The sequence below is a fragment of the Plectropomus leopardus genome, chromosome 15, assembly GCF_008729295.1.
Source record: "Plectropomus leopardus isolate mb chromosome 15, YSFRI_Pleo_2.0, whole genome shotgun sequence".
Lineage (NCBI taxonomy): Eukaryota > Metazoa > Chordata > Actinopteri > Perciformes > Serranidae > Plectropomus > Plectropomus leopardus.
In genome coordinates, this window is record NC_056477.1 from 21448887 (window position 1) to 21475349 (window position 26463).

General features: G+C 41.1%; 1 protein-coding gene across 9 annotated transcripts; it reads left to right on the forward strand.

The window, feature by feature from the left end:
* Window positions 1–355: 355 nt before the first annotated feature.
* vit (vitrin) lies at window positions 356–26055 on the forward strand. 9 transcript variants are annotated; one of them, XM_042502830.1, is made up of 24 exons: window positions 356–512; window positions 5176–5242; window positions 5898–5988; window positions 6214–6279; window positions 7683–7839; window positions 7924–8057; window positions 8135–8212; window positions 9377–9574; window positions 10230–10274; window positions 11662–11700; window positions 11792–11842; window positions 12157–12219; window positions 12771–12833; window positions 15571–15645; window positions 16978–17043; window positions 17497–17559; window positions 18918–18977; window positions 19290–19337; window positions 19928–19993; window positions 21166–21313; window positions 21395–21498; window positions 22364–22590; window positions 23448–23961; window positions 24444–26055. In XM_042502830.1, the coding sequence occupies exons 3-24, from the start codon at window positions 5955–5957 to the stop codon at window positions 24620–24622; spliced, it is 2478 nt and encodes an 825-aa protein (XP_042358764.1). In that variant the 5' UTR covers window positions 356–512; window positions 5176–5242; window positions 5898–5954; the 3' UTR covers window positions 24623–26055. The 9 variants fall into 9 exon arrangements, with proteins under 9 accessions (XP_042358764.1, XP_042358765.1, XP_042358766.1 ...); XM_042502831.1 differs by lacking the exon at window positions 5176–5242; XM_042502832.1 differs by lacking the exons at window positions 356–512; window positions 12771–12833 and having other exon boundaries at window positions 4987–5242.
* The last annotated feature ends 408 nt before the right edge of the window (window positions 26056–26463 follow it).

Sequence of the window (26463 nt, forward strand, 5' to 3'; positions counted from 1 at the left end):
GTCAGATGATGGGATCAGGTGTAGAGCAGATAACCAGAATCTCAGTTTCCCTCCCTTACATAACAGAAAATATGTAGCTCAAAGTGCCAGTATTAAGCATTCCTTATTGGGCATGCTAAAACTCCGACTGTACAGTATGTGTTGGCTTCTCCTTTACTTACAAAAACATACCGAACTATCAAAAGGATGCTTGCACTGTTGTGCTTTAGAGTGTCAGGTCTTTGCATCCTCTCCTGATGGCCCCGGGGTCCTGATCTTCTGCCTGGGTGAAGAGCTGGGTGCCTGAAGTGGGACGGGCAAAGAGGGGAAACTCTGGCCCCGTCCCGTTCTCCACTTTTAATGAGCACTCCGATCATGCAGGAGTAAAAGTCCAGGTGGAACAGCTCAGCGCTTGCACACACGCCTGCTGGACCAAAACGTTATTTTCAATGAAAACGTGAGGACTCGGAGAAAAACTGCGCAGGGAATTAGTCTTTTTTTTTAACTCCTGGAGGACTATTTTACCTTATCAGGTAAGTTTACCTTCATTGCTTTACGAAGATGAGGATTTTGAACAGAGAGCTGAAATTCAGCTTCACATATGAACTGGGGGGGTTTCGTTTTTTGCTGCTGCGTGGCGTGAATGATTTATCCACTTTTTTAAATGAAGCGTAATTGCGCGTAATTGATGCGTCAAAGCGAGTGTTTGTACTTTGTATCATCAAGTCTGCTAGAAATTTTAAGCAACACTAAACGGTGTTATGGCGTTTGCAATTTATAGTATGGTTCATTTGAGCTGCGATGATGAGATTTATTTGACAGGCTGCCCAAATAAGCGCACCGCTGCTTAAACTCTGTTTGTTTTGCTCTCTGTTTACTTTTCTTAATTTTGCTCTTTTTTTTTAGTCAACACCCCCTTACACTTAACTAAAGGGAGCTTTTTAGCTAAATGAACTCAGCTTGTCATGATCACTCATACTGTAGCCTTCAACCTCTAAACGATCTGTGGGAAATGATCCAGCTTTTATTTGTTTAAATTTCTACCCGGCTTGCCCCAGCCTTTATTTTGAAATGACTCATTTTGCCAGTGCAATAATCAGCATATGAACCCAAGAGGAAAATTCTTCAGCTTTTATTTTTATTTCCTGAACATTTTGTTTGACATGTCTTTGTGTGTTCTTTCTGACATTTCCTCTGTGGTTTTGAAGCAGCCTGATCAAGCACAGGTGGTCTCTATACAATATGTCCAGCAGGACGCTGCAGGCTCTGGCTTGCACTCAAGCTGGTGCCAAGAATCAAAGTAATTCAGCCTGTTCTGTGCTTGATAAACAAATACTGTCCCAGCTGCAGCCCCAAAAAGCAACAGAAATGACCTTGTAGGGACATGTTGGCTTTCCCGTGTGTCTGATCTCTCCTATGGTTCTTTAGTTGGCTTGTTGCTACAGCACTTGGCACATCCCACATGCTTACAGTACATTTTTGACACCTGAATGAGTGGGATTTAACACTCCCTGGCACTGGATGTGTGTAAATACTGTCTCACGAGCAGGCAAGCCATCACTCAGGAACACTGTGAAACAGAGTTCTAGGCAGGTCATGATACTCAAATAAGCCTCAGTCCCCTTTGGTGCTTTCTCTTATTGCATTTACACTGGCCACCCCAGACAAGGAATGCGGGTGGAGACGGAGGAAGATTAAAATACAGTCTTTGTGTTTTGGCATGAAGCTGCATGGCTCTTCAGTTCACCATTGCTGTTGAAAAATATTACATTTTCAGTGCATTATCAGTGCTTATCATCAGCTACCTTCAAGCACTCCTGTGGTGCACTAGTCACAAGTGTGTGTGTGTGGTCCTATTGTGTGCTGGTCTTTGAAACAGGCCAACAGCCACTGAACATCCTGTTTACATTATAGACAATGTATACCTGTGTCACTACTACCAGGTGTGATTTTCATCCTGCTTTATCAGATTTTTGGTGTTTATGCACAGTGATGTGTATTGTAGTCACTGTGGAGAAAGTGGGTATATAATTTCATATATTCCACTGGCTTTTTGGCTGATAGGTAGGTAAACTGTGGACATACAGAAAAAAAGATGGCTATATCCCATATACCTGCATATACCCTCCAGTACACCGCTGCTTATGCATCGCTAGAATTTTGCCTGCAGGAGCTGAAAATGTTAATTTCACTGCAACAGCAGACCGATAACCTTTGCACTGCTTGGTCTTGTAATCTTAGTTAAGGTTGTGCATGTAATCCACATTGTAGTGAGAATGTTACTCTGAATTGTATTGCACTTTAAGTCCTCAAACTATGTGACCTGTCTGAGCTGCTGGGTTTGAAAGTGACTGAGGGGCCCTGCATAGAAGCTTTCATCTTTCGCAGTGGCTGTAAAAAAATTGCATTGCTTATTTTTGCAAACGTTGTCACAGTGATGTTTGTTTGATTTGTGTCCCCACCCAGCAGAAATGAGATGCAGAGATGCTCAGTTTGGTTAAAAATAAAGCATACTGGAGCTGTAGAGGCCAACTGAAGCTGTGCTATAGATATGACCCGTGCCTTATCTATAGTTTAACACAGGTGTATGCAAGATATACAACACCTGACCCTCCCCATTTGTGATTTATGGTGGTGGTAAGTGGTGGGTCTGGAAGCCCTCACATGCAGTGGTGTTTCCCAAAGCTATCTGAGCATGTGATAAGTTATCTCAGATCTCAGTTTCCGTTTGTTTATTTTTTCCTTTTCTTGAATGTGTGTGAGAGTGAGTGTGTGCGTGAGATTGTGTCTCTACAAGTGCCCTCAGGATCTATTATCTACTGTACAGGAAACTCCCTTCAGTGTTTGTCAAAGGATATCATTTGCCCCACCTTTCACTGCCTGGAGGAGGCAGCATTTAGAGGCTCAAACTGAGAACACAAATTAAGAGGTCTGAAATTATTGTCATTTTTTGCACATTTTGTTTTTTCCAACAATGATGTCATGTTTCTCTCAAAGCACTCTTCAGAGGAACAATCATTGGCTTCTTTTTGAGTATTAGAGGGAGCTCTACATCGGGGAACTTGGTTTCCTCGGTCTTGCTTTCCATGCAGGTGTATGACAGATCAGTTCTGTAGTTTGCAGTGAAGCGCGCTGACTCACCTCTCATACGCTGCAGGTCTGTCTCCTGTACTGTAGTTGAACGTATCTGTCCCAGCTTGTTCCCAGCCTCAGATTTCTTCCCCCGCGAGGACAAATTGTAGTCCTGACTGCGCAGCAGTGATCCATCTGCCTGTCAAAGCACAACACTGTGGAAAAATCATGTCAGTGCTCATGAATGTCAGATAAAAATGTAGAGCTGCATCAGGGGAAGTCCTATCACTGCCAACTGCAGCTGTATTAATGTTTGCCTTAACAAGATATGTTATGTTTGCGGTGTGTGCTCACTCTAATAATACCATCATTAGACCAGAAATCTTTCAGTACACAACAAGCACACTTTATATAGAAGCTGTAACAGAGAACTGCAACAATGGCTGTTGGTCATAACTGTAGTCAACAGGCTTACACACTAATGTTTACCAGCCTGGCAGCACTGTGATACCTAATAGCAATGTGATGAAGATTTAGCAAAGGATGCTATTGTTTAGGAGACAGATGGCAATTCACTTGCATTTTTAAGGAATTGCTCAACATTTTTGGGAAATGCACCTACTACTTATTTTCTGGCAGAGAATAAAACATGTATATCATAGGCCTATCTGTATAGTAAACGTCAAGCTACAGCCAGCAACTTAACTTAGCTTAGCATAGAAACAGGGGCAAACGGCCTGGCTCTGTCCAAAGGATATGAAATACAAAGGTTATTATAACACTTTTTTTAATCAGTACAAAAAAATTAAGCATACAAAACCCCCCAACTAACCAACCAACCACATAAACAACAACAGAAACAACACAAAACATGCTGCAGTTTTATGGGGGTTCATGTGCCAGACCATTTCTTGGCTAAACACAGGAAATTCCAAAGGGTCACTGTAAGGTTGCCAGGTAACCTTCGAAGACTGCAGTCAGTAACTGCACCTCGCCAGGCGACAGCATCGCACATAACCTCCCTTAACACCACAACTTGCTGTTTTACACTTGTATGAATTAAAATAAATAATGTAAAATGAATGAGTTAGCTTTAGAGGAGCTGGTAGGCAGATTTTGTCAGATCAGATCTTTCAAAATTGGTAAATTAGGCTAACTGGTTGCAAGCTAGCATTAAATTTAGCAAGAGTGGTATATGGATGTATCAAGAAAATCTGGTTTCAGCATGGAGGCAGGGCCCTGCTCATTCCTATGACAGATACCCTGGTACCCAGATCTTTGGCATTATGGGTCCCATACAGCAAGCACACTGTGCCCGCACAGGTAACTTCCGCCGGGCTTCAACTTTATAGGAAGTAACTGCCTCCAACGCTGTACCCAGGCCTCTTTACAGCTATGTCAAGAATACAAATAAGCATATTTCCCAAAATGTCAAACCATATCAAGTGTTTGGGCCAGACAGAAAAATTTAATTTGGAGAAACTGTGAGAATTTCCCATCACTGCCAGCTTTGAGCTTTATTGATAATTGACTTATTTTATTTGATGACTGAAAATGGGTATAGTTTCAGTCTGACCTCCAGCAGTTACAATAACTGAGGATATAATGACAATATGACTTATTGCTATTTCTTTTTTTAAACCTTTTTCTCATCTAGGTAAGTTTTGTCCTACTCACTGCAGCAGTTGAAGGTTAAAGGTCTTGCTCCAAGGCACTTCAGTAGCTGTATTGACACAAGGAGGCACCCAGATTTATCCTCCTGGCATCCAACCTGTGATCTCCTGGTCACAGAACAAACACATATATACTTTTACATTGTGTTTTCAATACTTCATATTGCTAACACACACAGTGTGAACTGCATCACACCTGACCCAGCCTCTGAGGTCGCTGTATGATCACATGTTCCCACTTGATCAGATTGAACCTGCTGGTGTGTGGCAGCAGTGACAGGCGTGACGCCGCCCTCGTGGGAGGTACAGCATTCCTCTGTTAACAGGGAGGCCTCAGTCATCACATCCTCGATAAGGAGCTCCATCCTACCGCCTCGGGACGGGTCTCATATTTAGTTCAACTTACAGCCTGTGAAAGACTTTCTCTCGCCATCTGTCTTTGCTGTTGCAGCGCTATCTTTACCACAAGAGACCTGCAGTGTCTGGAATGACGTCTCGGTGACCCGCTTCTGTTTGAGGTAACAGACTTGATTTATGTCTTTGAGCGTATATCTTCTGAATCGCAATGACAGACACAAAGAAATTTTCTGTCGACTGTAAACAGACTGTATTTCAGCTTGATGTGGTTGTTGGTGTCAAACAAAGGAGACATATGAGCGAACACAGTTCCCCATTCCTTACACATTAAATTGCGTCTGTGTGCTCTCTCTAATTGAGTCTGACTCCATAGATAGAGGGAGGGCTCCTACATGCTGTTCTGTCTCAGCCCAGATGTTTGCTGCAGAGCTTCTGATCGGCAAATATTTCAGCCTTTTGTGACCAAAATAACTGGAGCAAGAAACATTGTGCTTCACAGAAACACAATCCATGTTTGATCAGACTGATGTTGTCGTTATGAAAATGTGCGTTACAATAAATGTCTTCAAAGTGTTTAATTGGCCACATTTGGTGTGATGAGTCATTCAGCTCTCTGTAGTCCTTGGTCTGCTATTCATTCAAAAATCTCTGGAAAGTGTATACCAGTGGCATAAGTTTACTCTGTTTTGTTTCCAGATGTACACCACTCAGAAATGTTGAGAAAGTGACCAATGTTAGTTCTAGTGTGTATGCAGGAAGCAGGAAATGAGTCACAGAGTATGACAGTGATATTCTGCTTCTTCTCTTCTCTCTTAGGTTGGGAGGTTAGACAAGGACATCTGGCTGACCTGCTGAACCAGCGCACCACTCATCATGATCAGAGCATCACTCACTGCCATCTGCCTCGGTGAGCAACCCGTCTGTCACTCCGCAGGAGTATGCTGGTTTTAAATACATCATCCTCCTCCTTTATATTTCCAAAATACTCCCTCTGACTCTGTTTTCTGTACGTTCACACCATCAAACAGCAGCATCATCCTCTGTCATAGAGGTTTTGTGTGTACAGTAAACACACTGATGATTATGTTACTTTGTCTGCTATTATGTGTAACTCCCTCTGCCTCACCCGCAGCGCTCCTCCTGTCCTGTGCTTGCCGGGCCAAGCCTAACGGAGCAAAGAACAAGAAACCAAAACAAGGTAGACATCATCAACAAGCAAGCCTGTAATCTCCATCAGTGCCGATGTTATTGTATCCACTGCAGTCTCATTTAAAGGTCCGTTGTGTAGGATTAAGGGGGATAGATTGGCAGAAATGGAATGAAATATAATGAGTATGCTTTCTTTAGTGTATAATCACCTGAAAATAACAACTGTTGTGTTTTCCTTAACTTAGACTGAGCTGTTTACATCTACAAAGGAAGCAGGTTCTCATCCACTGATTCCACCATGTGGCACCGCCATGTTTCTACAGAAGCCCAGACTGAATAAACCAACATGGGCTTCAGATGGGAACATACCTGTTATGGCGTTTTCACGCCAGCCAACGGCCAACATAATTAGCAGCCCCTCAGTGACAAACAGCGACAGAAAAACACAGTTTTTTTTTTTTATTGTGAAACGTCTTTATTTTGTGTTTTTACCAGTTTAAATCACCTGGCTTGTTTGTTTAAGAAAGGGGGAGACCTCTGCAGTTAATTCAACTTCCAGTAAAAATCCCCTGAACAATGAACACTGATGGAATTATAATCAGGAGAATTTTCAGCTGTTTGTAATGTGCAATCCTCGCCAAAAGATGCCACTCAATCCCTCTTAAATGTACACACTGCTACTTTAATGAACTTAAAAATGTTGACTTTCTAACCCACTTAAATCGTGTAAAAGCTTTCACTATTCATTCATAGGCTGGACATGAACATAAGAAAAAGATCTTATGATGTAGAAAATATACTTTCTGGAAAAATCTCAGGTAGAATTAACTTGATGCATGAAGTATTTTGGCATTCTACTAACAATTATTGTCATTAACAATGGTTGTGCCCATTATTTTCTTGATCAATCAAACATCTGGTTCATAAACTGCCATTGAATGACCATAATGATCCCCTAAGTGATGTCATTAAATTGCTTTCTCACCCAAAACTAAAAGGGCATGTGGGATTTAGCGACATTTAGTGGTGAGGTTGCAGATTGCAATCAACTGAAACTTCTCCTGTGTGCCAAGTGTGTCAAAGAACTATGGTGGCTGACACGAGAAAACAAATGGTCCTATCTAGAACCAGTGTTTGTATTGTCCATTCTGGGCTATTGTAGAAACATGGCGGACTCCGACAAAGAGGACCCACTTAATATGTAGATATAAACAGCTCATTCTGAGGTAAAGAAAACACAACAACTCTTAGTTTCAGGTGATTACAACCTAATGAAGGCACAGTTGTGAATATTATATACCATTTCAGCTAATATATACCCCCAAAATCCTATACATCGGACCTTTTAAAAATATTCAGTTAACTAACCCATAACACAAAGACAAGCAATAAGTGCTGATATTTGAGAAGCTGGGGAACAGCATTCATTGATGCCAACCTGTCTTCCCACAGTTGTTCCAGCCATAGAGTGTGATGTCAGAGCTGGGAAGATCAATCTCCCAGAGTTCATAGCCAAATGTCCTGCACACTGTAAGGAGACAAAGCAGCAAGTCTACGGGACGGGCGTGTTTGCCTCAATCTCCAGCATCTGCAACGCAGCCATCCACAGGTTAACAGCGGAGTGATGGATTTGAAATAAAGCTCATGTCTTTGTATCCGTCGTCATATCTCATAACAAATTTTGTGTTCACAGTGGGGTCATCACCAATGCAGGAGGAAAGGTGATAGTGAGGAAAATGGCCGGGCAGAACATTTACAAAGGCAGCAATTCCAATGGAGTGCGCTCTCTGTCTCTACCTAAATGGAGGGAGTCGTTCGTTGTCTCAGGTATTGATGATGAAGTAAACAATGTTAAACACAGTTCTTTTGTCCTCTAACCAACTGCTGACTCTGTTATGTTTCAGTGGGGAAGCCCAAGAAAGGAGTGATCTACCCATCGACTCTGGACTACGTCCCCTCAAGACCAACCTACGTGAAAACAAGTGAGAAGAGATTTATTTTTACACTCACACCATGTATCTTACATGTTAATATGATTTTTTGTGCATTGTGCAATATTTTCTAAATAATTTTGGCCGACTACCAATGCAGATACCGATATAGGCACATATATTTTCCAACTAACTGCAGAGAACATCAAGTCTATCCTGTCGTGGAATTGACATATTACACCTGCTCTTATCGTAATGGCGCACTAGTGGCAGATGCAGACGTGATATAACATACTTTTCAAAATATATACATATACTGGGCTTAACAAAAAACTTCTTGAACCTAGGTTACATGTAAAACATGCCATATTTATTCTTATATGTTACTGGTGTTATTTTTATTCTTTATCTGTAGCAAATTTTAAACAAAACTATAAAATATATCCCACTTTATCAGGCTTGGATGATATGTCACTACAACAATCTTGACAATGCCTAAAACCAGGGCAAAGTCGCATAATCAAAGTGTCATTTTATTGGCCTATCATATCTGCAAAAATGTTCATTTTGGACCTATGCCGATATTTCAATTGAAAGCGGTTAACTGCCGATACTGATGATGTGCCAATATTATCGTGCATTCCTTGTTTTTAAGATGTCTAGGCTACATAAAATGGCAGATTCAAATGCATTTGAATTCACTATATTTTAAAAGATAGTTAGTACTTTTTGCCACCCCCAGAAAATGTTTATAGCAAGATGGGTTGACGTAAAATCTTGGGGTGACACTCTAAAACCAAAAGCCATTACTGAATTTCAGGAATTCTTTATGCTATTGAAGCACTACGGAATTATGCATCATTTTCCCATTAAAATATAGTTATTGAAACAAAGGTTAAGAGGACATTGGTTAAATGTAGATATAACACAAAAAAATCACACTCCAACCAGTTTTAACCCAGTTTTAACAAAATAGACATCTTTTGGCCTACATATCACCAGATCAATTCATTCTTGGGACAAAAGGTTACAACTCAGACACCCCTGCACTTGAGTCTGGCATGTTGAACTTCGCTCAGGTTGAATGAGGGGTCGTTGTGCTGCTGTCTGGTGAAGAATGTCAAGAATGCATTACAACAGGGGTTACTGTAGACGCTTTTCCTCCCCGTCCATCCGTCTTGTACGCGACCGCCTTAATCTGTTGTCTCCTTTCAGGTCAAAAGGAGGCCAAATTGCCTGCGGTTACCACAGTGCTGCCTACAACGGGAGCACCTGAACCTACCACAACTATAACTCCTGAACCCACCACCACCACCACACTGGCTCCCGCCACCACAACCACCACTACACCTCCACCACCACCACCCACTACCCCCAAGCCTCGAGCTGCTGTCCATAAAGTCAGGGATGCAGGTGATATAAACACACTACAACATTCATAATTTTTGCATACATACATGTACAAAAAGCTGATTCTTTTGCTCCAAATCAATGGATCCATGTATGTTATGTGGAGGATTGTGTATTTACTTGGATGCAGGATGCTGTTAATGATCCAATAATACCGATCCACACAGAAGATCCACTGCAGCCAATGTGCCGCTTAGCTGCCGTACAACTAACATTAGTGGCTTGTAATGAGAAATGCCATTTGCCCGAACAAGCTTTCATTTGTGTGAAACCTGAGTGATGAAGACGAATGATTGCAGTTGGTAATTACAAGTCACAACTGCAATTATGACAAATTACAGCGGGTCTGTGATGAAGTTATTGCAGCGCTGCTTAGTCGCTTGACTGACTGCACTGTATATTTGATCACCAGACCTTTCATCACTCTTATGAAATGAAAACATTATCAGACGGCAATCACTGTAAGTCATCTGCCCTGTTTTGGACAGAAATGCTGCTACAGTGAGTAGACAATGCAGCAATATCTTAAGGTATGTGTGTAAATGAGATGGGCTCCGTGCCAGACAACTTTCCCACCGTCTCTCTGTCTCCTTCATTCTCTGTAACATTATCTCCCTCCTCTCCATATTGGCACCCCATTTGTCTTTCTTCTATCTAGGCAGCAGTCACCCATACCTTGCTGCAGTGGCAGCCGCAAGTTCAAGTAAGTGAAGCAAAGCAAACAGGGGTCAATGCTGATTTTCCTTTTTCTTTTTTGTTTATTTGGTGGCATGAGAGGTTTTGCTGTACTCCAGGATGTGTGCTCAGATAGGTGTTTACATCAAGCATGGGGTGTCTGCATTATTGTGGTCCTATGGGAATCATGTGAACCAGGATTCATCATGCATTCTGTATTAAAGGTGTCAGTCGTTCTGCTTTTAAATCAAGTTTGTCTTGGTTAACAGCAAAACTTGTGTTTGTAACTTGTAATTATTAAGTGAAACAGTTCACTTGTTTTAAGCCAAAAACTTAAAACAGTATGGTCTTGGCATGAAGGTTGTTATCAGCCCATTAAAACTGTTTAGGTTAAAAAATCCCAATGTGGTCACATTTAGGAAAAGAAAAATCATGGTTGGCTTAAAAAAAGGTACATTTGTTACATTACTAAAAGGAGCAGTGTTCATGATTCAGTGGCATACAGTGGTGAGGTTTGCAGATTGCAACCTATTGAATACTGACAAGTGCCAAGTATGAACTTCTGGTTTGAATTTCTTCAGTTTTCATTGTTCAGGAGGTGTTTATTGGGAGCTGAATTAGTCACAGAGGTCTCCTCCTCCCCAAAACAAATGGACCAGGTGATAAAAACTAGTAAGAACACTGAAAGAAGCAGTTTGACATTAAAATCTGTTATTTTCCAGTGCTGTTTGGCTCGGTTTGTCCGTTCTGGTCTACTGTACAAACATGGCCTTGCAACATCCTTACATTGATATAGGAACAGCTCATTGTAAGGTGAAGAAAACACAATTCTTATTTTCAGGTGATTACTAAAGAAAACACAATTATATCATATTGCATTCCTGCCAACCTTTCCCCTTAAATCCTACAAACTGGACCTTTTATGTGACAAACTTATGTGGCTCACTTAAAATAAGCCAACATTGACTTTTGGTTTTATACCAGGCACTAACAGGGGTTTCATGGGTCCTATGTTTGTTTGACCCATTACTCCACCCCAACCTCTTTCTTATGCAAACTTTGTTGCTATTTATACTGCAACTGCTGATTTTCCCTTTGTTCTCGTCATAATTACTTAAGTCACTAGAGATAGCAGTCTATGCTCCTGATGACTTAAAAAAGTAACTTAATGGGCTGGTAACAGCCTTCTGAACCTACCAGTAGGCACAGCAGAACTCCTCTAACACATATCTATGAGGCTGATAACTGATAACACCCATTCAATCGAGTAGTAACATTTACATGTGGTGGACCTGGGCTGTAGGTTTTTACTAAATCTCAAACTATGTTGAATTTACTACATTTGCATCTAATTTACATCCATAAAAATGTTGTCTAAATTTGCCCACACTCTGTTATTCTCAACACTGGTATAGGACAGTCACAGAATGGTCAAGGAAAGAGTCCCAGCCAAGGTACGTCAATAATCTCACTGATTCTGCAGCTCTTGCAGTGACGTTTACACCATATATTACAATTTGACTAAACCGTGGCATTTCTTCAAAGTATTCAGAGGAAGTGGCTATCCGAATAGATACCCACAACGTGCCAGCGCAGGTAAACAAAACTTTAATCTTCCAGATGTGTCTTGTTCATTCTACTTAACCAGAGATTGTCTCAACATTTGCTCTTTGCTCCATCTTTTTTCTGTACTGATATAACTCTGCATGCCATTGCCGTTCTGTATGTGCGCAGCTGCTTTAAAAGACTTTTACGAGTTTTCTAACATAGGGCCGGACCAGATTGTTCTGGAGAAGAAAACTTCTGTTCTGTTGTCTGTCAAGGTCAATTTGTAGCCCAATTTGTCTTTTAGCCTAAAATGTTATTTCATGTTGTCTCGTAATACGTTTGTTTCCCAATCTTGGTCCCAGGTCTGCGCAGACCAGAGGCAGGATCGGCTATCAGGAGACAGCCATCCTCTCCAGTCGGCCCAGGTCAGCCTCTTCATTAACACACACACACACACACACACACACACACACACACACACACACACAGAGTAACAGGTAGACATGGTGGGACTGACAGGGTATGCAGGTCAAGGGTAGCAGGGGGGACAGATGTCTTTGTTGGAACAAGAATCCTGGACACGTAGACCGCTGTAAGTCCGACCCTCGTCTCTAAACCCATAAGCCCCTGTGATCTTCACCCCTGGGTCACCACTAATCCACTCCATCAGCCATCTCAGCTAACATTCCTTTCACGATAACCGCTGTTCCCTGTCACCAGGCACATCCTCTTATTTTCATTTTCCGAGATGAAAAGAGGCAAATGAAGCTATGGGCTAACTCCTGTAAACACACCCAGCATATATCCTTTTGTTTTTGATATCATGCTGCGGAGAAAATGCCTTCAACTTCACCCAAAGCAAAACAGCTGGGCTGCATTTGTGGATGAAGCACACGAACTGAAGCTCTCTTCTGCCCCCCTTCTCACTCCTTTTCCACTCTTATTCTATCTGCCTGTTTCTCATTGCTACAAACAGCTTTTAACAGGGTTCAGCCGGCTCCACCCGAGCGGACTCCAACCATGAGCCAGTCAAACCCCGGTAAGTATCTCCAGACTCTGAGTGGGAGTCCTCAAACTGCACTAGTAGACACATTCACTGACGTAGAGGAAGTAGACAGGTCTGATCAAACAGCGGAACAAGTGGGGCAATAAAGCCCTGGTGAGATGTTTCATAAAGCGGCGCTAATGTTTACCCTCTGTGGGATGCTGTGGTTCAACGCATGGCCAGTCCTCTATAAACGTCCAGGAGAAATACATACTTTTCCTGAACTCAACATGAAAAAAAGGAGCAAGTGAGTATGTCGATACGGCTCAGAGATGAGCGACGATGTGATATCATCGTCATGAATTCATCTTGTGCCATATCTCCAGTACTGAGACAGCAGAGAACTTGCTCTTTTAGATAAGACCTCGATGAGAAACGTGCTCTGTCAGTACTGTAATAACATCTTATGACAGATCCCATCTGGTTTGGCCTCTTCGCCTACCTTGTAAATGCCTGCAGAGAGGGAGAGACGGATGAAAGCAGCAGTACCAAGTGGCCTGGTGCTGCTCCCAGAGAGAGACGCATGACCCAATCCACAGCGCTGCTGCAGGATCTGGGTCCACTCTCCAGCCTGTCAAGAATAGAAAGCTCTCGCCGTTCAAACCAGGCTAGGTTTGGCTCGCTGAAGAATGTGCTTCTCTTTTAGCTTCTGTGGAATGCAAAACCAAAGATCCCTAAAATTAGACAAGCTATATCCATTTAGATGATGCCGGATTGTATGAAATGATTTCTAAAATGCAGCCTGAGCTGTTTCAAGCTAGTACATCATTTATCTGACTGACCTGTTTGCGCTGAGCATGTGTCTGATCACTGCAGCAAGCAGCTATTCAGATAATAAAGTGATACTTTATTGATCCCCTTAGGGAAATTCTTTAAGCTTAAGGTCAGAGGACAGAGGTCAGGATCAGCTACACAGCAGCGCCCCTGGAGCCAGCAGGGATTCAGTGTCTTTCTCAAGGACACTCCAGCAGGGTGGATGCTTGACGACTTTGGAGTTTATGAGTTGAAGGGTTTTCGCACTTTGCCACCCAGCTGCCAGATGTTTGAATTTATTGCTCAGCTTTCTGGAAACGTTACGACCCAGTTTAGCCTTGCATTTGTAATGAGATATGCCCACTAGACAACAACAAAGATTCACGAAAAACCTCAAAAAGTGCCAGGATTCTGGTTGTTGGTGTTAAAATGCAACCAAATATATTTTATGACTTTCAGAGAAATTGCATATTACCAGTGTTTCTACAGAAATACTACACTGCAAAATCTGACAAGTTCACCTCACTTAAAATAATCTTAGAAACTGATTGCCTTTAAAATGGAAAGTACATATAACTATATCTTAATTTACTTTGTATCTACTTGATAAGTTACCTCAAGATTTAGCTGTATTTACTTAATTTTGTGAAGGTGTTGCAACTTAAAAATGACCAGTGGAATTATCTTGTTCTTTCTACATTTTAGCAACTCCAGTAAACTAAGTTAGTCTGACTTAACTTGACCATGACAAAGAAGATTTTGCCAATGATGAACTTAGGAGATCTGCAAGTTCTGTTTTCTTAACATGTCAACGAACATACAAATATGATTGACTAGTTTGCAAGCAGCAGAATATATAGCTCAGTAAACTTAGTTTACCTAAGTTAATAAAGCTGATTTAAATGAACTTGTCATTTTTAGTTGCATCAACTTCACAAAATCAAGTATATATAACTACATTTTGAGCAAACTTAGCAATTGTATGTAAAGTAAACATAAATTAAGACTAATAGTTATATTTAGTTTTTCAAGGCAATTGGTTTTCTACATTTGTTGAAGTAAAATCAACTTGTCAGATTTTACAGTGTGTATAGCAGACTAAGCTACAACCAAAAAATAAGACTCAGTATCTCTGATCCTGCTGTGACCTTTTGACCGCAGTGACAACTGAAGTGGCTATGATCAGGAGAGTTAAACTCAATCCTTTTAAAGCACCTGTTTCATCAGAAAAAACAACACTCCTGTCTGCCGTATAGCACTGGGCCTTTGACCAGCAGCAGATTAAGCTAATCTCTGCGTCCTACTATCTACACTGTCCCTCGTTTGACACCAACTTTAGAATAATACTCCCACGCTTCGCTGGGCCGCTGGCTGGGCTCTCCCAGCCCGTCCTGGTCAACAAAGGCCCTGCTCACTAGCTGCCACTGGATGGGAACCTCAGAGCCCGGCTGTGTGTTTGTGTAAGCTACCATCCACCGCAGGGAGGGGTTAACTGAAGTGTGTTGTCATGGCGCAGTCAGTTTAGACAGATGCGATGCAATGTTGTGGTTTTGCTCAGCTGTTTGGGCATTTGGCGTTCAATCATATTTCAATTAACCTCGCGCCATGCAAGAGTCTGGCCAAACTAACTGCTTGATTTTTTGTCATGTTGTAAGTCAAAACTTTGAGTCTGTGTGAACAAATTGTGATGCCAAGAAAAAGAGCAGGTAAAGAATAGAGAAATGAGAAACACATTTTCTCCGTTGGGCTTCCTCTGTCTCTCTCTACCCTAGAAAGCCTACGGCCAATCTTCACTAAAACAACCTTTAGTCGCTCAGTCACTGTCTGTCTGAGGGACTACTGTGTGTTTAGTGTCTGACTCAAGGCTGAACATCTTGTGCATACCCCACTAGTAACGCAGCAGGTTTAGTGGAGGTCACAAGTATGCTCCTCCTTGATGCTTGTCCTGAACACAGCTTTCTAATCTTCCCCTGCACAGCTTTTCCCAGAAGGGATTGGGCGCCTCCCTCATTTCCTCGTCCTGATTGGTTCCCCGGAGCTCGACGCACAACAGGTACCAAATAAAAAATAGCACATCCTTCTTTAACAATTGATAAGCTTTTTTTGATTTGAAGGTAAATGGTTTCTTTAATGTTCAAACCGACCAAAGTAAAACTGGTTGTGGATGCAATATTAAAGATATACACAAGCTTTTGATATATTAATTCAAAGACAAGTGTATCACCTTATGATTATAGGATATTTCTAGAGTTCACTTATAGTCAGTAACAATGTTGCAGTCTACTCTATAGAGATCAATAAAAGGGAAATGGAGAAGAGACACTTTTGAAGTCAGTTTTGGAAAAAAAACATCTCTGGATGTAAACAAATTACTGAATATGACAAGTTATCATATATCTGGTCATTTATTTAGACATTTGCATTTGTCTCCCATATTAAAAACATCAAAGCAGTAGAAAACTTTTAGGATATTTTGACCGATGATGCAAAAAAAGGCACAAACTGGCACATAAAAAACCACCAGAATGTGAAAAAATAAGAGTTTGACACCCAAAATTTTATAACAAAGGACCTACGCCCTTGAATTTTAGAAACATCAGCAAATTTGTCAAATGTTCACAAGTTCCCAAACACATGCATACTCACTAAAACCTTATTATTTATCACACTTCTGCATACAAGCAGCGCACATGGCGAGCACGTGTGTTTGAACTCTTCACGTGCATTCCACTGAGTGACGTTCAGACACACTCGCCCATGTACGCTCCTCTTCATGCTGTTAGACACGTCCATGTGTTTGGGAAGCATTGACTGGATAAATGAGACTTATATTACACAAGTTGTGTGAGAGAGAGTGTAAATGAATGTTTTGATATAGTTTTACTGTTGTTAGACTCGCCCCCCCCCTTACTTCAGTTCATCAAGAATTTTCACCGTTTTTGGCTTCTTCCTTGAATGTGGAGGCATGCGAGAAAAAAAAAGTGTGCTTTATGAATTCAACATGACACAAGATGAGTAATTGATATACAAATGATCATATTGTGGGTGAAGCATTTATTTAAAATCTACTTTAATGTCTGTCAAAAAAAAAAAAAATCTGCAGCCATGCTAGCATCTCAGTGAGACTTAACTTGAGCTGAATGCTAACATCAGTGCAATAACACCTTCACAACGTGGATGTATTCAGTCTTCTGCTTACAATACATCCATCTTTTCCAGAGATAACACTAACATGTATAATGTTTACTATGTTCACCATCTTATTTTACTATGCTAACATTTGCTAATTAGCACTAAATGCAGTAGAGGGTGATGGTTTAAGGCAATTGCCGAAATGTAACCCTTGTAGTTGCTGATGCCTTTACGTTCTCTGCTGTACATTCAGATATTAGTTATGCAGCTCCAGACTCAGGATACACGTGGACTGAGACAGACACACCTGATATTTCAGGTAAGTCATAGTCTAACATTACAGTTTGGTATGTGCTGCCCCCCTTCATTGGGACTGGTTACTACACCTTGTTTGCGTTTATGTTGCATGTGCAAATACAGCATGCTGTGACTGATACAGTGAGGTATCTGCTGACCATGTATGTGTTGAATTGGCTCCAGCTGTAAGTACATGCAATGTGTCTCTCAGGACATTGTCTTTACATGCCATCTGCCTGCCATATGAGAGATTCCTGTGAAGTGCGGAGGAGAAGAGCATAGGGAAGGTTTATTGTTTGTGCATGTGAGAAAGAGAGAGACACTGTGAGAGATAATTCTGCACAAAGCCGTTGTTTTCACTGGTCTGGGATTGGTTGGGAAGAATATGTGACCAATCACAACCATGGAAATATGTGCTTTTCCGTCTTAAGTTCATTGTGGGAATACTAACGGGTTTCAAAACATCCTCCTCTAGCTCGGGATCACAGGCCTGATATCTCTGAATATGAGCGCTGGTTTTATAACTATGGACCGTACCGTAAGTGCTTTTCTATTCCATTTACTGGGAACTAACAAGTCTTGGGGTGCAGGTTTTAAATTGTCATGTGTACGGACTATGATTTTGTAGATGTGAAACTTGTTTTCTCTCAGTAGCCCTTTTTACACAGAGATCACGCTATAATGCCACTACAATGTCCCCTCTTTATGCCGCCTTCGAATTTTTACACAGAACCAATGACGGCATCATGTAGCTCCAATGTGTGATTTTAAACAGCATGCCGATATCATGGAACCAAAAGAAGCGTGACATTTAACACAACAGCATCTGCCTCTGCCCGGTTCTGGCTGACTGTGTTCTCAAGTGACGCTACCTGGGCACGTTTCGTGGACACACATGGTGTAATCTGCCGGTGTATAATTACAATGCCACCAGTTCTGTCCGGGCGCATTCTCAGCGGATGCTAGGAGGTGACTTTTAGCATCATGCTTGTATGCCGAAAGCACTGACAAAGCGGAAGTATTCGAAAAGTTCCTAATTTTGTCCCCAGTAGGTGGTCATTTACAGTCGTTGTCCTTTTTTTTTTTAACTAGCCACTAACTGCTATTAGCTGCTTTTTACATCTCTCGCAGTGGGTAGCACTCACATTGTCAAAATGTCACAGCCATCATGTCCATGGTCTCATCCTGCCAGCTGTCCTGTTTATACAAAACACTGTTTCGGAGCCGTTATTACCTCCCACGGCGGCTTAAAAGGCGAGACCACTCTGCCCCCGCACTCCGTGATTGTAGCTTTTAGACAAAACAGCGAGGCGACATAAAGGTGGGACATTTCCGCCTTGAAAAGGCAGTGTTAAAGAGGCTAGTGACAAAACTTCTCAGACATGACCTCATGTTCTCATTTTATTTTCAGACACAGGACTACATTGAATTCTTTGTTTGATTTGGTGTTTAAATTAAATGTTCTGTGTCATTTTTGAGTTGTCTCCCGGCAAGAAAGCGAATAATCATATTTTCCAAAAATGTTTAACTATTCCTTTAAGTGTTTCGACAAGACAGCGCATTTGATTTGTTTTTAGTCACAGCCTTAACACAACCACTTACAATATGGCCCACTGACAAAACACAAAAGGGCATGCAAAAAGCCCTCACTTTCAGATTACAGGCCACGCTTCCGTCTGTTTGATGACACAGCCGAGCTTCCAAATCTAACTAGAAGGGACACGGTTTTGGAAAACCGAATGGCTGAGCCATTTCCAGCAAGCACCACAAAAACACCACCACACATCCAACCAAATGAGACATGGAGCCGATGCGAGCAGGCTGTACGGCCATGGTGTGTTTGCCTTTGTTTCACGTGTCACAGTCTGTCATCATTGATAATGTCTTCACTTTTAGCACCTCGCTCCACTGACTCAGATGTCAACCGTAAAGTGCCACTGGATACCCATACTAGAGGTGAGCGGTGGTTGCCATGGCTGCAAACACCTATATGAAAGCATGGACATCTCATTTATTATTTATGAAGCAATCCTATTTTTTTTCTGTCAGTTGCTCTGCTTTTCAGTTAGTTGTGGGATTCTTCCTAACTGCTGCTGCGTTAGTTTTCTAATAATGAGCTTACAAAATACAATTGAATATTTTCCATTTCACAACAAAGAAATCAGCTTTTTTTTGGCTAGCTATCATGGTGAGTCTTGTTAATTAGTTACTTGCTGCTTTGAGGTAGAAATGTGCTAATGCTGAGCTTGTACGTTATCATCTATGCAGTGGAGCCAGTGGATGCCTGGAAACCAGACGCAAACTTTTATGAATCAGGTGAGATAACTTGCACTGCTCCTTTTTCTGCCCCTCGCTTTGCCAGTATGTCCTTATTTCTGACGGACGGTACACACAAACCAAACTGAGGCCATCCGAGGAAAAGCATGTGGGTTTCTTCTCAGTCTGTAATTGAAGGGATTGTGAGTCAAAGTCAAATGGCATGGTTGCTTCAGGATAAAATCAGTTCCTGTATGGTGTGATCTTTGCCACAACAAATACTTGCTTACGTTTGCGAGCTCTGGAAAGTGGACAGTTGCAGAAAATGGAAATTTTTGCCAAACTTTCAAGTCAATTCTGCAAAAGTAAACCTTTTCTATTCCTTTGTAGTCGGGAAGTCGAAAATTTAGGACGATCTATTTCCAACATGACTAAATTACCTTACATGTTTAAAGGCAATGGCTATCAGTTAGATTTCTTTTCCACTATTCCATATAAATGCTGTGTGATTAAAGACATGGGATTTCTATAAATCTGAAAATGCATATGATTTTTAAAGGACACATAATGTCAAGTGAAATGTCCGGTTTGAAGTGTAAAGCAGAATAGCAGGAATCTCTTTCTAAAAACCTGTGTTTCTTGATTTTCAGGCTTCAATGTGAGAGAGCAGGAACCTGCTCCCAGAGCACCTGAGTCTGTGTCACAGGGAGACCCAAGTATGTTCCTCACACTTCATTAAAACCACTATGTTCAAAATGTATGCCTGATCATTGCGTCTTTCAAATTGTGAATCAGATTTTACCAGTCCAGGTAAGATTTGGTACAGAACAATCATTTCAGTGTCCCATTAAAGGTACCCTATAGATTTACTTTGGATGACAAACAGTAATGTTTACATTTGTTGATTCTCCACAAACCACATGTGGACTTTTAAGGTGGACAAGCTACTCTCATTGTTGTGACAAACTAAGCTGCTTCTAAACAGATAATAGAGAGATGTTTGTCCGCTGAGTGTCTCCTGAATTAAGGAGATCATTACTGATCCCCACTCAAATTTGTTTTTATTATTACTCTAACTGCTATTTGGTATTAAATTATTGATGTTGGGTTAGGTTCAATTGATTGTGCAAATTTGTTATGTGAAATTGTTAGTAGTGTTTTGCACCTATTTACATATCCAAGTGTACATTAGATTGTGGAGAGGTAATATATATTTAATTTAAGGTCCAAGTTTGCCTTTGCAATAAAAACCGAAAGCCATTCTATCACATCGTAGACTACCGTTTTGCGATTTATTTTGAAAAAAGTATTGGCTCAGGCACCATTTAGGCAACGGCATAATTTTAAAAGCATCATTTTTGCAATAGTATCGGGAAAAAAACAATACAACATCACCCAACTTTATTCATCGTTTTTACAAGCAGTGTTAGTGTCACAATAACGACTAAAACACTACCTGTAAAATGTTACATATGCCCCCACGTGCAGAAAGTATTCTAACACCATGTGGGATATGAGACCCATTTTATTTTACACATAATTAAAGATCTATGACTGCGACAAATATGAGTCTGAAGCCCTTCTGGTGTCAGTAGAAGTGCTAAATATCTTCAGGTAGTCCAAAATAAAACTCACAAACTACAGCACCACTGCTGGAAAAAAATCCTTGGCTGAATCACTGAAAACATTACTCTAAACCACTACCAACGGCAAAAATAAATAAATAAAAACTTAACAGGGTGCACTTAATGTTTGCTACACTGACCTTTTTGCTAATACTGCTGCACGATGCCAAAATTAAATTTTTTAAATGCCACAAATTTAAAAAGCTACAAATGTACGACCAAACACATGATTGAATCTGCCCTAACCCCCGTGGTGTGTTCAGATTGTAAGGTGGACCTGGCCTTCCTGATGGATGGGAGCTGGAGCATTGGGAAGAGGCGCTTTAAGATCCAGAAAGACTTCCTGTCTGAGGTGGCTCAGGTCATCAACGTGGGTGTGGCTGGACCCATGATGGGCCTCATCCAATACGGGTACCCTCACTGTTCCTGTTGTCTAACCACGTACCATTTTTAGATAATAAAAGATAATAAAGTTGCTTGTTTTTTCTAAAGGGATGATCCGGTGACAGAGATCAGTCTCAAGTCTTACACCAGCTCCAGGGAGGTGAAGTCAGCCATAGATAAGATTTCACAGAAGGGAGGCCTCTCCAATGTAGGTGAGTGACCCGCTGCCAGCTACAGTAAATGCCTCCGAACAAAAGTGTGAAAGTGAAAGGGATGCAATTATCGCATGGTTTACTATCCAGGCACATTCTCACATGCAAGGATAGAATTAAGTCTAAATTTGCTGCGAGACACTGTTTGCTAAATTATAGTCCTGCTTCTGAAAGCCGTGTTTTTCCTCCGCTCCGACCAAAAAGCAGTTGGTTTTACCAGCCCATGGGGGTCAGCTGTCAGAGTGCGGGTGCTGTTTTTCTGCTTTGGCTTGTGCGTCAGCATGATGCATGCACTGCCACATGAGTCTTTATGACTTGCTAAATTTTGCATTCACGTAGAACTAGTGTTGTTTGTGTTTGCCCAGCAGTGCTCTCTAATCATACGACAGTGAGAGTGGTTGTAAAAGCTTCCATAATCCGCAACTAAGCCGTCGGCCATTGTTCAGACCACCACCTAGAATATGACAGACTGCATGATGGGATATCACTATTTTTGTGATGATTATACAGTTCTCGGATGTATATTTGTACGCAGGCTACTATGTTAAGTTTATGAGGCATACAGTAGCTTTTTTTAATAGTTCTGTGCTAATTGGTTCGGAAATACATACATCTCCCAAAAAAATGCCTATTGTATGTACATAATGAGCATTTTCAAAAGTCTAGTTTTCCAGTTGTCCTCTTATTTAATTTTCTATGTGTATTTTTATTTGCTGAGACACAATTTTGTGAACAACAGATTGGTTCTACTCTCTCTGCATGTTTTCTCCCGAATGCATTCCTGCATTTCAACCACAGACTTGTATAGAAAGCAAATGTTGGATCATTTTAACCGTCTCCCTGCTGCCCCCTGGTGCACTGACAGGAAAAGCCCTCTCCTACATCAACAAGCACTACTTCAGTGATGCAAACGGAAACCGAGGTGGAGCTCCGAACGTGGCCGTGGTGCTGGTGGACGGCTGGCCCACGGACAAGGTGGAGGAGGCGTCTCGGCTTGCACGGGAGTCCGGCATCAACATATTCTTCGTCACCATTGAGGGCCCCGATGACAACGAGAAACAAAACCTGGTTGAGACCAACTTTGTTGACAAGGTGGAGTACTTCAATTACTTCAATTGATTGTGCAAATTTGTTATGTGAAATTGTTAGTAGTGTTTTGCACCTATTTACATATCCAAGTGTACATTAGATTGTAGAGAGGTAATATATATTTAATTTAAGGTCCAAGTTTGCCTTTGCAATAAAAACCAAAAGCCATTCTATCACATCGTAGACTACCGTTTTGCGATTTATTTTGAAAAAAGTATTGGCTCAGGCACCATTTAGGCAATGGCATAATTTTAAAAGCATCATTTTTGCAATAGTATCGGGAAAAAAAAACAGAAAATGACCATTTGTGTAACAGTTAGTCTTTCCAAGGTAAATATATTAATTTATTGATTGACTGGGGTCAAAGATTAACAACAAATTATTAAATATTCAAATTATATCATTACCCCTTGTAGATCCACAGTTATTGTTTGATAATTTTTTGACAGTTCTTTTTTATTTTGCTTCAAAAATTAAGATATACATTGATATAAGTCCAAAATATCATTAGCAAAGATAAACTGCTAATTGTTTGTAGTACACAGCACTGATGACAGGCAAACAGTTACCCATGAATACTCTGCAATCATTTGACGTAGTTAACCTACGCTAAATCAGTGTGCCTTCCAAATTTATGTTTAACATCAGAACATGATGTATAAAACTAAGAATCTGCCAATAATTATTATTTTTTAGCACAGTATTGTATGCGCCATGAAAAGGTGTGTATATACCTGGCTAATTTTACGCAATGTAGAAGACGGTCTTTTTTAGCTAAGGGGTCCTTGGCCTGAAAAACGCTGAGGACGCCTGTTTTATCACATGCCATTTCGAATAAAAGTGTGTCCTTCATCCTACAGGCTGTGTGTCGGACAAACGGCTTCTTCTCCCTGCCCGTTGCCAGCTGGTTTGCTCTGCGGAAAGCCGTACAGCCCCTGGTGAAGAGAGTGTGTGACACCGACCGCCTGGTGTGCAGCAAGACCTGCCTCAACGCCAACGACATCGCCTTCGTCATCGACGGCTCCAGCAGCGTGGGAACCGGCAACTTCCGCACAGTGCTGCAGTTTGTGGCCAACATCACACGGGAGTTTGAGATCTCTGACACTGACACGCGGGTCGGAGCTGTGCAGTACACCTACGAGCAGAGGCTGGAGTTTGGCTTCGGTCAGTACAACAACAAGGCCGAGCTGCTGAACGCCATCAAACGCATCAACTACTGGAGCGGAGGGACCAGCACCGGAGCTGCCATCACCTACGCCGCAGAGCAGCTCTTCAGCAAGTCCAAACCCAACAAACGCAAGATCATGATTGTCATTACAGACGGGCGCTCCTATGATGACGTCAGGGCACCTGCGCTGGCTGTCCACCGCCAAGGTCAGAGGTCAAGATTTAAGAGATTTCCAGCTGATTATGATTATTTCCTTGCATTTTTAAAACACTTTCAAACCTTATTACAAAATGCATATTCCTCTTATATCAAAGTAAACATTTTAGCTTAAAACCTTAAAAACTCCTGCAATGGCTGTCCATCGCCGAGATTAGAGGTCAAGATTTTGGAGATTTTTAGCAGTTTAGGTCAAGTCAAGCAGTGATTATTTACTTGAATTTGCAGAAGATTTTGAAAATTCACTGAATAATACAAGAAACACACACTCACCTCATCTAAAACTAGACTTTTTAGCTTGTTAACAACTCTGAAGGAAAAGCTTTGACCCAGAATCAATAATATACTTACACAAAAAGTCGTTTCCTGGTGTGTGTCAGTCCACAGCGAGGTGTCACGCAGTGTGTGTTTGATGTGACAAACACACGTGAGGTCTATGTGTGTGTGTAATCTGTCCCTTCCTGTGGTCTAGGTGTGATCGCCTACTCCATCGGCATCGCCTGGGCAGCCCAGGACGAGCTGGAATACATCGCCACGGACCCCGACAAGGAGCACTCCTTCTTCGTGGACGAGTTCGACAACCTTTACAAATTTGTACCCAAGATCATTCACAACATCTGCCAGGAGTTCAACTCCCAGCCCAGAAACTGAGGACTGGACGGGTGGGGGGGTACTGAGAGGGGATGCTGTGATCCTGGGCTGTCTCAACAGAACACTGATTGTAAATTTACTCACTCTGTCGCCCAGATGGTGGGGCTGGATTGGCTGCAGCGCCCCGTGTTTGATCAGGGAGGAATCTGAATTTAGGTGAGGATTGAGGGTTTGGACAAAACAAATCTTAAAGTGAATAATTCGGTCTCAAATATACAGATGGTGCTGAGGGTAAAGGGTTTGCATTCACAGTGACGTATCGACATCTTGTGTGCTGTGGTGCCAACTGTTGGTGCCATAATGAGAAAAAAGTATTCCTAAGCTTTTAATTACTGTGCTAATAAGTCACCCTTTATCTATGGTTTTTTAAGTTGTATCTGAGGGTTTTATTTATGTTAATTGACTCTTTATAAATCAGTTATAAGCCATAAATCAGAATTTTGTGGTTAATAGTACCATATGTTATAAAACTGCATGTCAGCACTATTTTTTTCTGATTAAGTTCAGTCACACTTGTTTTATCAAAGTTCTTTTGAACATATAAATACACATTTTAAAAAATCATTCAGAATTTCTGTAAATTCAGCTCAAAATTAAGGACTTGGGACTTGAGTCAATCTTGTCTTAATACTTAAGTGTCAAGACTTGAGAATAACCTCTGACTTGCAAAACAATGACTTGATCCCACCTCGGCCTCTGATCTTCCGGGAAAGAGCTGCAGAACATCTGCACCGAAATTCGTGTATCTGAAACTTTTCGGTGGTTACTAAAGACATATTCCAAATGACAAGCTTTTAAAAGTGAAATGCTGAAGGAGCCACAGGGATTTTTGGCAACCCAAAAGTTAAAGCCCTCGTGTACAACTTACAAACCTTTGCATAGGGTGCAGCATTAGGAAGCGGTACCAAAAAGATTAGCAAACATAAGGCTGCCTTACTGGGTTATGGTGCTTGCTGAGAAATGTAGATTTAAAGCATGCCTAGCACTTCCTCTTATGGCTTAACATACTTCATAAACTTAATAATATGGTTCTTTTTATACAATTCTCTGTAAAGAGGATATACTTTCTTAGAATTGGTGCATTTTAATCTTCCTAATAGGAGAGATTTGATAGTAGGGACATTGTTGAAGTTCCTCTCAAAGACTATGGTGCTGATGTCGCTGTTGGTACGAGTCGTGAAATCAACATGAACAAAGACGAGAAGCGAGGAAAGAGGAGCTTGTATAACTTCGTATAGAGTGATGGCGGATCACAAATGTGCTTCTCTGGCGTTGAAGCGGTTCATCTCATCACTCTTGTTTTCTAACAGCGTGGCTGCTTCTAACACTGCAGGCATTTCTCAGTTTTGTTTAAAAAGAGTATTTATGATTTTCTTCCTGTTATGTCCTGTTTGTACATATGCATATTAAAAGCCTTTCGCTAATAATAATGTTCATAATTGATCAATATTTTTTTTTTTGCAATTTGTAATAAAATAAAGAAAAATGAAGAGAACTTAAAAGTGACAGTTTTCTCATTCATTTGTGTTTGGGTCAAAATTACACCCCTTTTGTGCCTTTTAAATGAGTCAAATCTGAACACAGACAAGATTCACATAGATTCAAAATTAATTCCACTTTCCATAGATATCATTATCACATATGTCCATTTCAAATAACTGTCCAGAAATTCACTTAGAAATTATATGGAAAAAGGCAGTCCTTATAAATCCAGAATTTGACAGAGAATCATCACAATTTTATGTTTTCGTCAGTATCAAAGTATACAATTTGGTGTCCATCCATATGTGCACTACAAGCAGAAACTGCTAATATCTAATTCAGCAGGGTTGGATCAGATT

Excerpts from the sequence above, each read along its gene's own strand:
- vit (XM_042502830.1), top strand. The coding sequence starts at position 5,955 with ATGATCAGAGCATCACTCACTGCCATCTGCCTCG. Across the intron at positions 9,575-10,229 it reads CCATAAAGTCAGGGATGCAG|GCAGCAGTCACCCATACCTT; the intron begins GTGATATAAACA and ends TCTTCTATCTAG. Across the intron at positions 19,994-21,165 it reads TGTGTCACAGGGAGACCCAA|ATTGTAAGGTGGACCTGGCC; the intron begins GTATGTTCCTCA and ends TGGTGTGTTCAG.